The 14,417-nt window shown below is 40.4% G+C and overlaps 1 protein-coding gene and 1 long non-coding RNA gene across 3 annotated transcripts in view; one reads left to right on the forward strand and one right to left on the reverse strand.

Annotated features, from left to right (window-relative positions):
* Window positions 1-3,415: 3,415 nt before the first annotated feature.
* Window positions 3,416-14,417, reverse strand: part of LOC137125686 (prospero homeobox protein 1-like) — a 32,660-nt gene continuing 21,658 nt past the window's right edge. For both annotated transcript variants that reach the window (XM_067501538.1, XM_067501539.1), the window contains exon 7: window positions 3,416-5,021. In XM_067501538.1, coding sequence (XP_067357639.1) covers window positions 4,836-5,021 — 186 coding nt within the window. In that variant the 3' untranslated portion in view covers window positions 3,416-4,835. The remainder of the gene's footprint in view (window positions 5,022-14,417) is intronic.
* The window catches only part of LOC137125687 (uncharacterized), a 113,118-nt gene continuing 105,379 nt past the window's right edge, over window positions 6,679-14,417 (forward strand). The window contains exon 1 of the long non-coding RNA XR_010914185.1: window positions 6,679-7,973. This is a non-coding gene — a long non-coding RNA (uncharacterized lncRNA). The remainder of the gene's footprint in view (window positions 7,974-14,417) is intronic.

Genomic DNA, 14,417 nt, shown 5'->3' on the forward strand with positions numbered 1-14,417 from the left:
CAAATGTATTTATTAGTATTTGCACAACAAAAAGCTGAAAGCGGAAAATATGACTTTTCCCAAAAAGTGACTAATTGATTACTCAAAAATCTAAATGGTTGTCTTTTGGACTAATCAACTAGTTGTCTCAACTATAATGTGAATTTGCCATTACACTGTTTTGCCTGTTGGTGCTTTTAGAATCCCGATAATAAGGCAAAAGCACTGGCACGTTAGTGTCGGTCCGTAGAGTAACTGCCCTACCTTTGCCGCATCTGGGTCAAATAGGAGCAATATAAGAAACTTTTAATCCAAACAAAACAAAAAGTATGGAGGTAGCTCTTTGTAACCCCTGTAGCAGCCTGAGCTCATACCTCACTAGATGGCATCCCTGTCCCCCAGCAGTGCCTTTGTCTCCGGTATGGACAAACGGCTTTTTAAAATGTTTACTAAAATCTGTTTGCAGATGTGTTTTTTTTTTTGTGTTAATTTCATTTTTGCTTTAACTTCTAATTATCAGCCATGATGATAAAACAGAATAACATGCTGCGACGTACTTACAAAAATGAAGAACACATATGCAAGGCTAAGTGTAAAGATGCACTCACTGATAAAATTTTTGGTTCATCTATTGCAACCATTAAACAATATGACAAAGGGTGAGAATGAAGAGAACAAAGCCCTCACGCTTTCACAAACATACACCCACACCATATTTCACTTTAGCAGCAGTTAACACACACCGTTACAGCTATTAGAATTATGTTGAGGAGAGCTGTTCCTCCGTAATACACTCTCCAACCTGCTCCTTAATAACAGCAACTATTACCCAAGATGTACTGATCACTGCCCTGCCATTTCTGCAGACAGGGAGTGTGTTTGTGTCTAAGTGTGTTTGGGCATATGATGGGGTGATTGAGAAGGAAACAATCAGCAGGCCAACACAAACACAGCTGTTTTATTGTTACACTGCTCAGATGTGCTTTCACAGGCAGACGGGGCCTCTGTGTGTGCGCGGGTGTATGTGTGTGTGTGTGTGTGTGTGTGTGTGTGAGAGAGAGAGAGAGAGAGAGAGAGAGAGAGATCATATACTATAGGACAAACATTGACCCCACCTCATGCCTGTTCCAATGAAAAGCTTTGGCCGTGTAAACTAATGCAGGAGATAGCCCTCATCACTTTCCATCTGTATTTTGTGTGTGTGTGTGTGTTTGTCTCCTGGACCTTGTGTTTCTAAAGTTGAGCTCTTCAAATATTTTTTATGTACCTTAATTGCATATGCGTCATTAAGTACATCATACTTGACCGTCATTTTGATTTACCTTATTGTTCAATCTGACATTGCAGGAGTTGTTGGAAAAGTTGTTGTTGATTCCACTTTTTTAGTCGACAAATGAGCTCACTAACGGCTGCAAAGTGCAAATTCACATTGATCAAAAATATATTATTATTATTATTTAGTGTAGTTACAACTGCATTTTTTGACGAGTTGTCAATGTTGCTGTTAAGGCTCTGGAAGAAGAAAAGTGCACCCTTTAATGAAAAGAGAGCAGGTTGCTTGTTTCTGCAGTCTATTGCATTCAGCCTCTAAACATTGACCTATTCTTGATTATTGTCTATCTCTTTATTACGTGACAGAAATTAGGTTTTTGTACAAGGCATAGCTTTCAGGGATTTAAACTGCTTTAATATGCTACTGTTGTCATTGGACTTTTTTGCAGTAGTTGTTACATATCATCAAATGCAAATGCAGGCATATCATTGTTGGAATTTTAACATGAGCGCAGAAGTGTAAAGAGGCACATTTCAAACACCGTTGTTTTTCTTTCTTTCATATTTTCTGTGTGTAAAAGCGAGAATGGGAGACGAAAAAGGAGAGGCACATTGAGTGCTGGCACGTTATCTCATGCTGGTGATGGTGGTTGGCGTCGTATGATGCCAGTTAATGTTTGGCGCTAACACACAGTGGGCCTGGTGTGTGTGTGTGTGTGTGTGTGAGCGTGTGTGTGTGCACTGGGAGGCAAGTGGTGTGAGTGGAGAAGTGAGCTATGTAAAATAAAGCAAAGAGGAGACAGGAGAGGTAAAAGGGGGAAGAGGAGAGAGCAATATCATTTGAGGGAGGTGTGAGAGAGAATAAACAGAGGAGGGATAGAGAAGTGAGAAAGATGGAAGGGCAACAAGGGCAGACAGGCCTTGTCCCTGTGTCTTTGTGTGTGTGTATAAGTGTGAGTCTGTACCTATGTCTTTTTGTGTGTGTGCATCTGTCCCCATGTCTTTGTACTGGCTAATCTAGGCGTCAGCAGCTTTTTGAGGCTTTTGTGCTGACAATAATCACACTGCGCTCCTCTTTTCAATTCATCAGCAACAACAACAAGGGATCACATGTCCCCTATACAGAATCCCGAGAGTGAGAGAGAGAGAGAGAGAGAGGGAGGCAGTCAGATAGAGAGGGAGGGTGGGAGGGCATGGACAGAGTTAAAGTGGCCATCATGTTGCCTAGTTACTGCTTGGGTGGATTGGTGATTTTGGTGTGTGTGGGTAGGCACATGCAAAAGGTCAACGCCCTCTACACCTCAGCTCAGCGCGAGTACAAAAGAGAAAAGTACAACCACACACTTACAAATGACCCCTTCTCCTCCCCCCTTTTTTTTTTTCAAAGAATAATTTATTTCATGTTGCAGTGTGATGGATAAACAATAAGTAAACCACTGGTCAAATCTGTAGCAAGCATTAATAATAATCATCATTATCAGAATAACATTAATAGGAATAATTATTTCAATTATAAATAACAGTATCGGAGTGATCAGAGTAATTATTACATCTATACAAGCTACAAATATCAGCATTTTGTTGTTTTTTTATTTTTCTGCTGTTAAAACCTTTAACACTTCACACATGACCCAATTGGTGCACCCGCCCCTCTTGGCTACCTAGAGTGAGATGTTCCTGTACTGTGTTTTCTTACTTTTGAAGACATCCAGTTTGAATGTTTAAAGGAAAATTTGATTTAAAATTGGACAATTCACTTTCAAACAAAACGCCAACAAAGAAACTGCCCAGACGGAAACAAGCAATTGTAGCATCGGGAAAAAAAAACGCATGTCACCATAAAGTAGTTTCTCCACCATAGAACATTGATATGATTAATTTCCCCTGTAAAAAGTCCTGGTTACACCTTGTGGTGATAAACCATAAATAACAAAATATAAATTGTATATTACCTGGAAATCCTACAGGTGTGTATAAGTTAAAGCAAAAAATGTTTATCAGACATTTTATACTTAAACATTCCTGTTAGTCCAAAATGTAGCAACTGAATAACCTCATTAAAGGCTGTGTAATTGTGTGCAGGAGCGTATCTAAAAAGGAGTAGCCCACAATTTTCTCTGAAATAACGTGAACCTGACAAAAGCAATTAAAAAAGAAATCCAACTTTGTTTCTGATTATTTAGTTTTTTATTTTGCAAAAAAATATTAAATAAAATACAACACATGAAAATGATCATACATTACTGAACTATAGTGATAGTGATTTAGCCTGTTTGAATTAAAGAAAAGCTGTTCTCAGCAGTTTTGTTTGGCCTTTGTTGCATTTAAAAGATTCTGTTAATCAAAAAACAACAAATTCTTTTATTAATTTGGTTAGTTTCAAGTTATTTCAGAGAAAATTGTAGACTCTTCTTTTGTGGCGGAGGCGTACATGTGTGTACATAAAACCAGTGGAAAGGACCAATTATCAAAGATCAGAACTATTAGAAAACCAGGCTCTAGTCATTAAGTAAAATAAATACTAAAAATTAATGTGATGTCTAACCGTTTCTCATAAGCCTTTTGACACAGTTTATGGCAGATTTTCGACTGATGGGGACCGTAAATCTAGGTCTGAGAGATTAAAAAAAAAAGTTTTTGTGATTTATTCTGTGGATGCCAAGAGGGGCGGCCAGGAAGGAGAGCCACACAGTCAAAACAAACAGCCAGTAAGTCTCAGTACAGTAAGAAAAGGAAGAAGTAGAAAAAGGTTGGGAAATGAAGGGAAAAGAACAACAACTAAGTCGGTTTTTTGCCCATTTTGTGTGGGTCCGGGTGAGGAATTGAGAATGCTACTGTGCTTTCCTATTCAAGTAGGTGTGTGTTTGTGTGTATGTTTGTGGGTATGTGTGCACGTGTCGTGTGTGACTGAGGGTATTTTAAAAGAGAAGCGGTGAGCTTATACAAAGGAGAAAAATACAGAAACATCACTTTTTTTTTTCAAAAAATGTCCATGTAACTTAAAAACATCCACAATAAAAAGATTTTTATATATTATCATCTTTATTTTTAGTTTTCTCCTGACCCCAGATTTTGGACTGAAGATTGATCCGTCATCTTCCTCATCCCTTCGTTCCTCCACAGAATGATGAAGAGTTAGTCAACAATGGACGAGAAAGACGAAACGTTTTTTTGTTTTTTTTTTTGACAAGGAGCATTTTCTGTAAGTGCAAGGACTTTCAAATGTCACGGTTTTGCTTTTAATTTATAAAAGTCTCAACACAATTTGATTTAAGTGCCGTCTCACTTGTGAGTCTGAGCCCTCATTCAAGAGGAATATTCTTTTCTCTAAAAAACATCTCGAGGGCAGTTTAGTCTTTAAAAGATGGGCTGAACCAAAACAACCATCCACAAACCTTCCCAGAAACCTTCAAGTAGAATCACTTCAAGTCTCTGCATCTTTTCATGAACATCAAACACCTTCAAATGCATTTCACTGAAGACATCAGCCTACACTAACTCTGCACCTTTGGAGCCTTCTCTTACAGTCTTCTCACGGTCCTCTGAGGTTTGATTTGCTTGCTGTGCTTCCTCCCTTCAACTAGTCAATCGTGGAGGAGTTCTTGTAGACAGTTGGGGGACTTGAAGACCTCCGGAACCTCACTGTCCAGTTTGCAGATGACCTTGTAGATGGCCTTCTTCCACGATGGATCTGCATCTTTGCCAGCCACTATGGCATTGAAGAACTCACGAAGAGTCACCTGGGCCACCTCCAAAAACCGATCAGGGACCTGGAAGATTGGAAAATGGGAGAAAAGGGAGAAGACGTGACTGCTTTGATTCTTTGCAATGAAGAAGAACTTTCCTCTATCTTCCCCTTATGACCATTAAATGATAAAAATACAGAACCGTGTCACTTCTGCATGAACAAAATGGAGTACATTCTATGGGAAATTACACTGCTTCTCATTCACCCATTCACACTCACACACCGGTGGGGGAGCTGCTATGCAGCTGGCCAACGCTCACCGGGAGCAACTACGTTGGGGTTCAGTGTCTTGCTCAAGGACACTTTGTTATGTGACTGGAGGAAGCCGGGGATTGAACCGTCTACAAACAATAACTTAGATAAGTAGTAGTAGTAGAAAGCACCTTGAGACATACTTATATAATCAAAGTATGTGGACAATAAATATTACACCCATGTGTGGCTAGATCAGAAGTCTAGTTCATCCCGTAGGTATTAGATGGCGTTGAGCTCAGGGCTTTGAAAACCCTTTCTGAATGGGTTTCAAGTTGTGCTTTGGAACCAAGAACCGAGAGTCTAATCTGAAAATTTAAAAAAGTACATAAGTGTTCACAAAATGCTTTAAGCTCCTTGGGAGCTTGTTTCTTTCATATCTTAGACATTTTTTATGTATAAGGGAATTAACTAATAAAGTGCAGGTACGTTTTTCTTAAGCTCTCTTAAGGAGTCACGAGTGCAAAGACGAGGCCTAACAAAAGGCTTAACATGTCAGAAATAACTAACCTTGATTGAAAATGCAGAGCAAGTAAAAAGATTGAAGTGATTCCGTGAGTGGAAAGAACAATTTTACAGATTTTCCTTCATGTGGTTTTGATGAATTCATAGTTTAATAATAAGTAGTATTTTTGTTTGCAATGAGTTTCTCACATGTGCTAACTGAGATGTGTGTGTGTTTTTCAGGTGTCCATATATTTCTATTCCTGTACCAAGTTCTTCTTTGGTGGTGAACTTCCCCTAAATGTGCTTCCCCTTTCTTAACAGCCCCCAGCTGTTTGTTTGTGTGTGTGTGTGTGTGTGTGTGTGTGTGTGTGTGTGTGCTTGTGTGCACACGCATGTGTGCGCTGTGTCAGGGTTCATTATGCACACACACATATTGACATGTTTGACAATGACAGGAGTGCAGTTGTCTCTGATCTGTCACTGTGGTTGTGTGTGTGTGTGTGTGTGTGAGAGAGAGAAGTTTAAACAAGATCGACAGGATTGCAGGGATCCAATTGTCCTCTCCATGCGCTGTCATTACATTGCTTTGTGTGTGGGTTTTAGTGCAGTGTGCTCATAGCAAACAGCAGAACAATGGTACACACAAATTTTTCATTCTTTTTTTTGCCCTTTCTCCCGGGGGCAAGATCATACAAAGACACTAAACAACCTGACTAGGATCTCCCCCCCCCCCCCGTCACTTTCCTTTTTTCTTTTTTGTCTTTTTTTCTTACATGTAGGTTCAAACACACACACACACACACACACACACACACACACACAAGGTTGAGTCTTCCCGACAAGAACATGCTCCGGTGCACCCCAAAAAACTCACACACACATTCACACGCACGCACGTATAGAGGACGGCTAAGTGCCATCTGGGTGTAACCCTGTCACGCGTGGCAGGACATGCCAAGGTTAGCCGCCACCAGAACGGATGAATGACCCTCCACACACACTCAGACTCAAGACACACAAACACACTCACACCCTAAATGATTCCCTGGACTCTCATATAGTCTGTCTACCCTCACCTACCCTCTCTCTCTTTTTAGCTGCCCCCCTGAGACCACAGTTATTTCAATGAGGTTCTCTGTCACTGTCTTGCTATAGACACTACTGTACACAAACACACACACACACATACACACACATACACACACACACACACACACGAATGATCTCTCTCATACAGACACCAATTAAAGTTTATGACAATATTGATTTTATTTTTGTTTTTCTTTGGTTGTAATATTTGTCTCATTGCTCATTTAAATTTCTCCATGTAGATGTAGGAAACCGCGACAACAGGTCAGAAAACAAGGAATGAGGCAATCAAGAGGCCTTTAGTGCTTAATTGGAAGGTGAGCAGAAAAGTGAGGACACAGAGAAAGTAGTGTGCACAACTACACCAGTATTAGATGTCAAAATTGAACAATGATGGATATGATAATAACCAGTTATTATTTATTACTCATCTAACTTGTGTTTTGTGCCCTGTCTGTTCCCTTTCTAGTGAGGCTGCTGCATTTGAGATCTTCGCAATCGTGGTACTTTGGTGAGTACAATCTTATTTCTAGGAATAACCAGAACAAGAGAAATAAATTCAGGTTATTTTTAAATGTGTTTAAATGTTTGTTGTTTTATCTCTGCAAGAAAAGAGAGAGAGAGAGAGAGAGAGAGACAAAGTTAAGCCCCTGCTTTTTAAATGATTCTCTGAGACTCCCCACAGGGACAAATTTAAGTTGAAACCTAAGCTTGATCTTGAAAATAAATGTGGCACAGTGGTGTCTTTTTGGTCATGGATGCATTTCATTCCTAATTAATTCATTCACATTTGTTTTTATTTTAAACAACAAGTAAAATTCGTAGACCTCATGGTGAGGTGCATCGGCTTAATAGCCAATTGCAGGAGCGTAGCTATGAAATCTGGGCACCTCTCAACTCTGTTTCATCTTAATGCTTCTGTGATTGACTTCTGAGATCACAATGAACTATAAAACAAAAAACACCAGGCACAGCAAATAAGATTCAGTGACCTTGACCCAGATGGACCCTGGCCTGAGTGTCTTTGTGTTGCAGTGCTGCCGCTGTCTTGTTCAACGTGATGATTGGTGTGTTTTTAAAATGTTTCAGCATGGTGTGCGTCATCATAAAAGTGGCAAGAGGAGCCAAAGTGCTGAAACAAGACTACTAGAGAGGAGAGAAAAGGACATCACTGATTCAAACAGAGGTAGAGAAACACAAGCAGAAAGAATGAAATGAAGCAGGGAGGATATTGTGTGTCCGGTTTGGGTATCAGCTTAACTGGACGATCACACAGACAAACACTTGGGCCCAGATGCCCAGATTTGTCTGGCCATCGTAAATCAGTCCAATAAAGGGATTTAAATTAGGCCATCATCAATACAGATGGGCCTGTCTCCCCAGTGTGTCTGTGTGTGTGTGTGTGTGTGTGCGTGTGTGGATCTTGACATGGCGTCTAGTTGCCAGGAGAGAGGGATCGAGCAAGGAAGTGGGAAAGAGAAAGAAAGATAAAGAGGAAGAAAGACACTTCGTTTCCAGTAAACATAATTCGCATGATTGCTCCGGTTTGGTGGGTAAATATTGGATGAAGGGAGGCTCAATTATTCTCTCTTCAATCTCATAAACACACACACACACACACACACACAAAGGACAAGAGCCTGTAAATCTCTAAATCACATCCCAACAAAGAGGCCTACTGGGACGTTCTACCTCCTTTTTCTTTCATTTCTCCCTCCCTGCTCCTTTTGGCCTACACCTTTTCCTGGAAATGTGTTCTTATATTTTTTTTTTTTTTTATTTTATCTTAAGAAATATCACCTCACATAACTTTTTATCTTTAATCTTGCATGCAGACTTGTGGTCTATTTAAAAATTTTTGAAATGAAAAGTGCCGACTGAACCATTTGCTGCTTTTAAGCAGCGGCACCTGCATAGGGATGACTTCAGCTGCTTTTGCTGTTTGTCAAGTATGCTCTGCTTGTTGGAAATTATTATCCACTGTTAAGCATGATATCGTAATTTGCATTTTCAAATTTGTTCCGCTTTGCCTATTAGTTTCATGGGATGATATCTATGTCTCAGGCTTTCGTTTGCATCTTAGCAATGACCAAGTTTTTCCATGATTGGAAAGTTATGGTCCGTCGTAATTTATTTGTCTTTTTATGGAAGCATCTTAAATGTTACGTTTCTGGAAGCAATAACAGCAGTTGCTTGTTACCAATTAACACAAGACACAAGACAAGGTTAACACGAGCTGTGAAAACGCCACCTGCATAAAGTCAAACCATCACTAAAAAACCTCAAAGCAAAGCAAGCACTTAGCAACAGTGATGTGTGCTTTGCTACTTTAGTCGTTTTTTTTTTTTTAACAGTGTTTGCCACAAGCACAAAAAGGGCACACAAATATTTTTAGAATAAAGGAGACGACTTTATAAGTGGGTTACTTCTTCATGGATTTCATGTCCCATTTTAACACAACAAAAATAGAAAAACATGAAAAAAACAAACAAACGTACATTTAAGTTACATGATTTAGATGGAACACCACTCAGTAAAGAGAGTTTTCTGGCTGTCATCGGGATTATCCTGACTTTATCCATGACTGTGAGAGACAGCACTCCGACAGTCACACAATGATCAAATCACCTTGTCAGTGTAAAACTTAAAATGCCATTATCACTTGTAATCTCCTCCAGTTCTGCTGTGCTAATCCTTGGCAGTGATGTGATATTGAGGTCTAATAGCAGCGACAGAAGTTGCTGTCGGCTACACAGCTTTGGGACTTTTTTGGGGGTGGGGGTGTGAAGTGGTTTCTTTGCACAAATAGATAGATTCATAAAGCAAAACAAAGCAAATTACTGAAGCCATGTTTTAGATATTTTTTTTTTCTTATACCACAGATTAGCACTGGACCTTTTTCTCCCCTTTCTCCCTGCCTCCCCTCTCCTCCTGAATGTAAGCCACTCCTCTTTCTCCGGCTCCCTCCATCCAAAAAGGATTAATGCTTTTCTTCACACACAGCGACATCTGGGCTGTGTGTGTCTTCTCTACCTATTCACCTCTCCGTACTTCTTTCCACTTGCCTGTCTGTCCTTTACCTTTCCATCCTCACATGTTGTCTTGAACGAAAGGACATAAACACTGGGCTCCTAAGAAATCACTGCAGACACCATGTGTTTAATTCTCAATGTGTACAAATGGAAAAATATGGTGTGTGTGATTTTTTTTCTTTCCTGTTTTTATTTAAAGTCTTTCTACCTTGGTCCCGAAATAGCAGATGTTGACACTGTTGACTCTGTGTGCACATACACCTGCCCATTTATTTCATGTGTTGTTTGCTGTTTTTATGAGTTTGTGTGTTCTGTCATTGATGATTTCTTCTTTATCTCTTTGAAATCATCTTCAGTCTAGCTGCAAGAAGCTCCTTTTCATTTCAATTGACCCTCACCACACACACACACCTTAAAGGAAACTAAATGGAGAGTGTTATCTCCACAGTGGCCTTGAGGTTCGCTTCACTATTGGTCAGTGGAGTAAGCTTCTAGCATAGAGACAATACTGGAACCCTGTGTGTGTGTTGGGGGGTGTACCATGTGGACATATGATTTTCCTGCCAACACACAAGCATCTGCTTCCTTTTTCCTCCTTTTCTCTCTTACTCTCCCTCCTATCAGGCCTGGCTTAGTCTTTCACACGCACAAACACACACGCACACATACAAACAGAAGAAAAAGGTCCCTCAGTTTTCCCATTAGATGGAGAAACACCAAAGGTTAGGCACCACTGTGATGTCTTTAAGAACATACACAACAGTGGCTTTAAAACTTTGTAGGTTTGTGGCATGTATCGGCCCAGAACATACTAGGACTTGATGTCACCTTTCCTTAAAAATTACACCTGTGCGACTGCACGCTCATTCCTATTTCCTGTACCCTGTAAGCTTTAGAAGCACTTGGTCATGTTGTCTCTCCTGCTGCTAAACATACTTGCATATATGCTCACATTCTTCTGCTAGCACAATGTCAGTGTGACATGCTTTTCTTATTCAATTGCCTCTAATTTGAATTCAGAAAGCTAAGCATAGGAGACCTAATTGGCATTCAATAGCCCTAAAATAAAACAAAATGCACAAGACTTTGTTGGTGGCGAGATTGTATTCCAGGTACTAGAAAAACAGTTCTGGTCTATTACCTTTTCAAGATCGTTCAGTCAGTAACCTACTCATATCCACATCAACTAATCAACAGTTTCATGGCAAATAAATCATTGTTACTTGTATCACAGAATTATCTGGACCAGCTGTCATTAAAAGTGTGAAATTAAAGACAGTGGAGACTGGAGGTTCCTCTAGGACATTAGCAATATGTTTCCTTTCTCTGCTGCTCTTTTGTCAATCAGTCACTGATCTCACTGTCACCAGGACAACGGCAATAAAGTTTCTCTTTGTTCAGACTGCATGTGACTGAGAGGAAGGGTCTGCGTCCTGAGATTGGGTCTGCGTGTGTCTGTTCTCACTATCTTATGAGTGTGTGTCTTTGTATCACACCACATCAGTTTGTGTGCGTACATTCATACACTAGCAGTGTTTTCTTGGATGGTGTGCATTTGTCTGTGTGTGTGCGTGCGTGGGTGTGTGTGTCAACCTTAAAGGACAATAGCCTGGTTCATCTGACTGAGAGGCTGCAGACCACTAGTATCACATGACGGAGGCTGAAGGCCACATCTTTGTTACCAGGCCTATTGTTAAAGCTAAGGAGACAGCTGGGGCAGGGAAAGGGAATCACTGCCTGCGCAACACACACACACACACATAAACACTCACTCTCACATACACAAGCATGTGCATTCACACAAACATACAGGAAGACTAACACACACACACACACACTCACACACTGACACACAGACATCGCTCCCTCGTGATTCCAACCAGGCATGGTGACAAAAATGATGCCTTCTTCTTCTCAACTGGAGTACCAAGACACACACATCCACTCACGCTGTAAGCAGATAGCTATAATTATAGTGACAGAAACTGGCAGGTGGCATTGTCTGTACCATACTGCTCACACTGAACCAGTAACAGAGAGAGAAAGTGACAGTAAGGAAGACTTAGTGCTTATACTGGCTCAGTGACATTAAGTGACTGCACTGAAGATTGTGTGCTCACATAGATTATGGGCTTGTGTGTAGTCAGCCTTGTTTCCTAGAATGATTTGTAACAAACTAGTAGGTTTGGTGAAGAAGGTTGATAAAATATTCTGGTCTTCTTAAAGCTGATTTGAAGCCCAACATGATGAATTCAAGCAAACTCAAAAATGTGTTTCAGGAAAAGTAGAAGTAGACCATTAAAAAAATTGGGGGGGGCATATCCATGTGTCCAGTATAGGAAGTATTCCACATCCCTCCACTCACCTTAGCCTCAGAAACATAATTACCAAAACAAATGAATACTGTATAAACATAGCATATTCTGTAAGAAATTAGGGTGCATCTGGCCTAACAGCAAACTTAAAAATAAATGAAATATTATCACATATTAGTTCTTTGTTGGATCTTCATAGAAATCCCTTCGTCTGAATTGATTTCATAGAGAGCTCAGTATTAATTTGTATGTTTAGAAAAAGAAAAAGAAGAGATAGAAGAAGATAAGTGACCTGAAATTCATCTCCTCTCCAATGCTGATCCAATACTCTGTGTGTGCGTGTGTGTGTGTGCGTGTGTGTGTGTGTGTGTGCTTGTGCGCCTTCTGGGTAGGTTACAAATAGAAGACAAGGGGTGAGGACAAGCAAAAGCAAGACAGAGGAGAAAAATTTCAAACTTTAATCTAATGGATCAGATTAATGATTTTTATTTTTGTGTGTTGATTCATTAAAGCACCCTATCAGCGAGGGACACAATACAAACAAAAAAACAGCTTCATCGCTGAGGCATTAATTTAAGCTGTAGAGAATTTTCTTTGAGGGGGAGAGATTCTGATAGAAAACCCACTTTTATAATCGATTCCTGAGAGTCGAACTCGGCCCCTTTTTCAATGGACTCACATGAAGAGGAAGCGGAAAGGATGAGTGAATAGATGAATAAGGAGAGTGAAAGGATGACAAAGACTCTAAAACGGCAGAGAAAGACATGAGAAGCTTGGCCTTTCATGAAGTGCACAGCTTATGAAACCAGATAGCCCTGAAATGTGAGTGTGTGACCACTCCGTGGCCTCTAGGTACGTGTGTATGTGTGTCATTCAAAGTCAAAGGGCAGATTTTGGTAGCAACCACACCCACCCTTCAGTGGCGAGGTATCTCTGCTCTTTCAGAGGAACATGAATGAGTGTCTGTATGTAAGCGTGTGTGAATGTAGGTGTGCTAGTGAGACACAGCTGTGGCGTTGTTTGGTGCTGACAGAGCCAGCGAGGATCCTTGAACTGGAAAGATGAGAACGTCCTCTAGAAGGCTTCATAAATATGTCTCATTGTCCCACCTCAACCAACCAACACACACACACACACACACACAGTCATGCACACATGTACCAAAGTATGACAGTTTGATCTTTTTCAACACTTCAGACCTCTATTCTTTTTCACATCTGTGTGTGTGTGTGTGTGTGTGTGTTTGTGTTTGTAAGAGTTAGAAAGAGTGTGCCTGTGCTCTGTGACCAAAGCATAGGTGTACTTCAAATATTGTACCGAAACTTCATTACACACACTCAGGCAATGCGATAGCCATGCCCAATGCTGCTGGCAGCCTTAACCAACAACTCATCAATCTGTTCTCAATAAAAAAAGGGAAAATGCATTTCTCTTCCTCTTGGCAGAAGGCAGAAGCTGACACCTTTCCCTGAGTGTCCTGGCAAAGAAAATCTATCTCTTTTTGTTTTCTCTCTTTTTTCTTTTTGAAGATGAGACTATTCCTTGTTACTTTTCCATTTCTCCAGCCTTCTTCCTTTCTTTGCCTTTCTCATTAGTTAGTGGGCAGAGCTGCAATTAGGAGAAAATTGTGACGAGCATGGAGGGGAGGGGGGGTGGAAAGGAGGAGAGGCCGTGAGGATTGAGAGAGACTGAGGTAAACAGGAAAGAAGAGTTGAAAGAATGTGGCTGGAGAGAGGGGGCGGTAATTAATGAAGCTGCTATAATTACTGGAGCCTCTTTATGCCAATTTTGGACGACAACAAGCACACAAAAACTCCTGACAAATTACGCTCACCTTTCCAAAGCAGCAATGCACAATGACTATTTAAAATGCTGGCCATGTGCGTTGACTAATGACATTTTGGCTTTATGGCTGTTTTTCTATCCCCCCGGTCAAACCTAAGAACATTTTCTTATTTCACTTGGTAGACAGTGTTGACTAAGAGGAACATGCAAATGCAAATGATTTAACCTTTGACCTTTTAACAAAGACAAACTTTGACCACATAATTTGACAAAGTGTATTTATATTGTACAGCCAAAAACAGAGGCGAAGGTAGGTAAGACGTAAGAAGGGAGCATGATGGAGACTAACGTTAGAAAGGGGAAGAGTAGGAGAGATGTTTGGACAAAACAAAAGGATAAAAGGAAAGTGTAGAGGACAATAAAGGACATTATTGAGAGGTAGAGGCAACGGAGGACAGAAAGGTAGGAAAGGACAAAGGCAAATGAAAGATGATAAAA

Source organism: Channa argus, chromosome 4, assembly GCF_033026475.1.
Source record: "Channa argus isolate prfri chromosome 4, Channa argus male v1.0, whole genome shotgun sequence".
NCBI classification, from domain to species: Eukaryota; Metazoa; Chordata; class Actinopteri; order Anabantiformes; family Channidae; genus Channa; species Channa argus.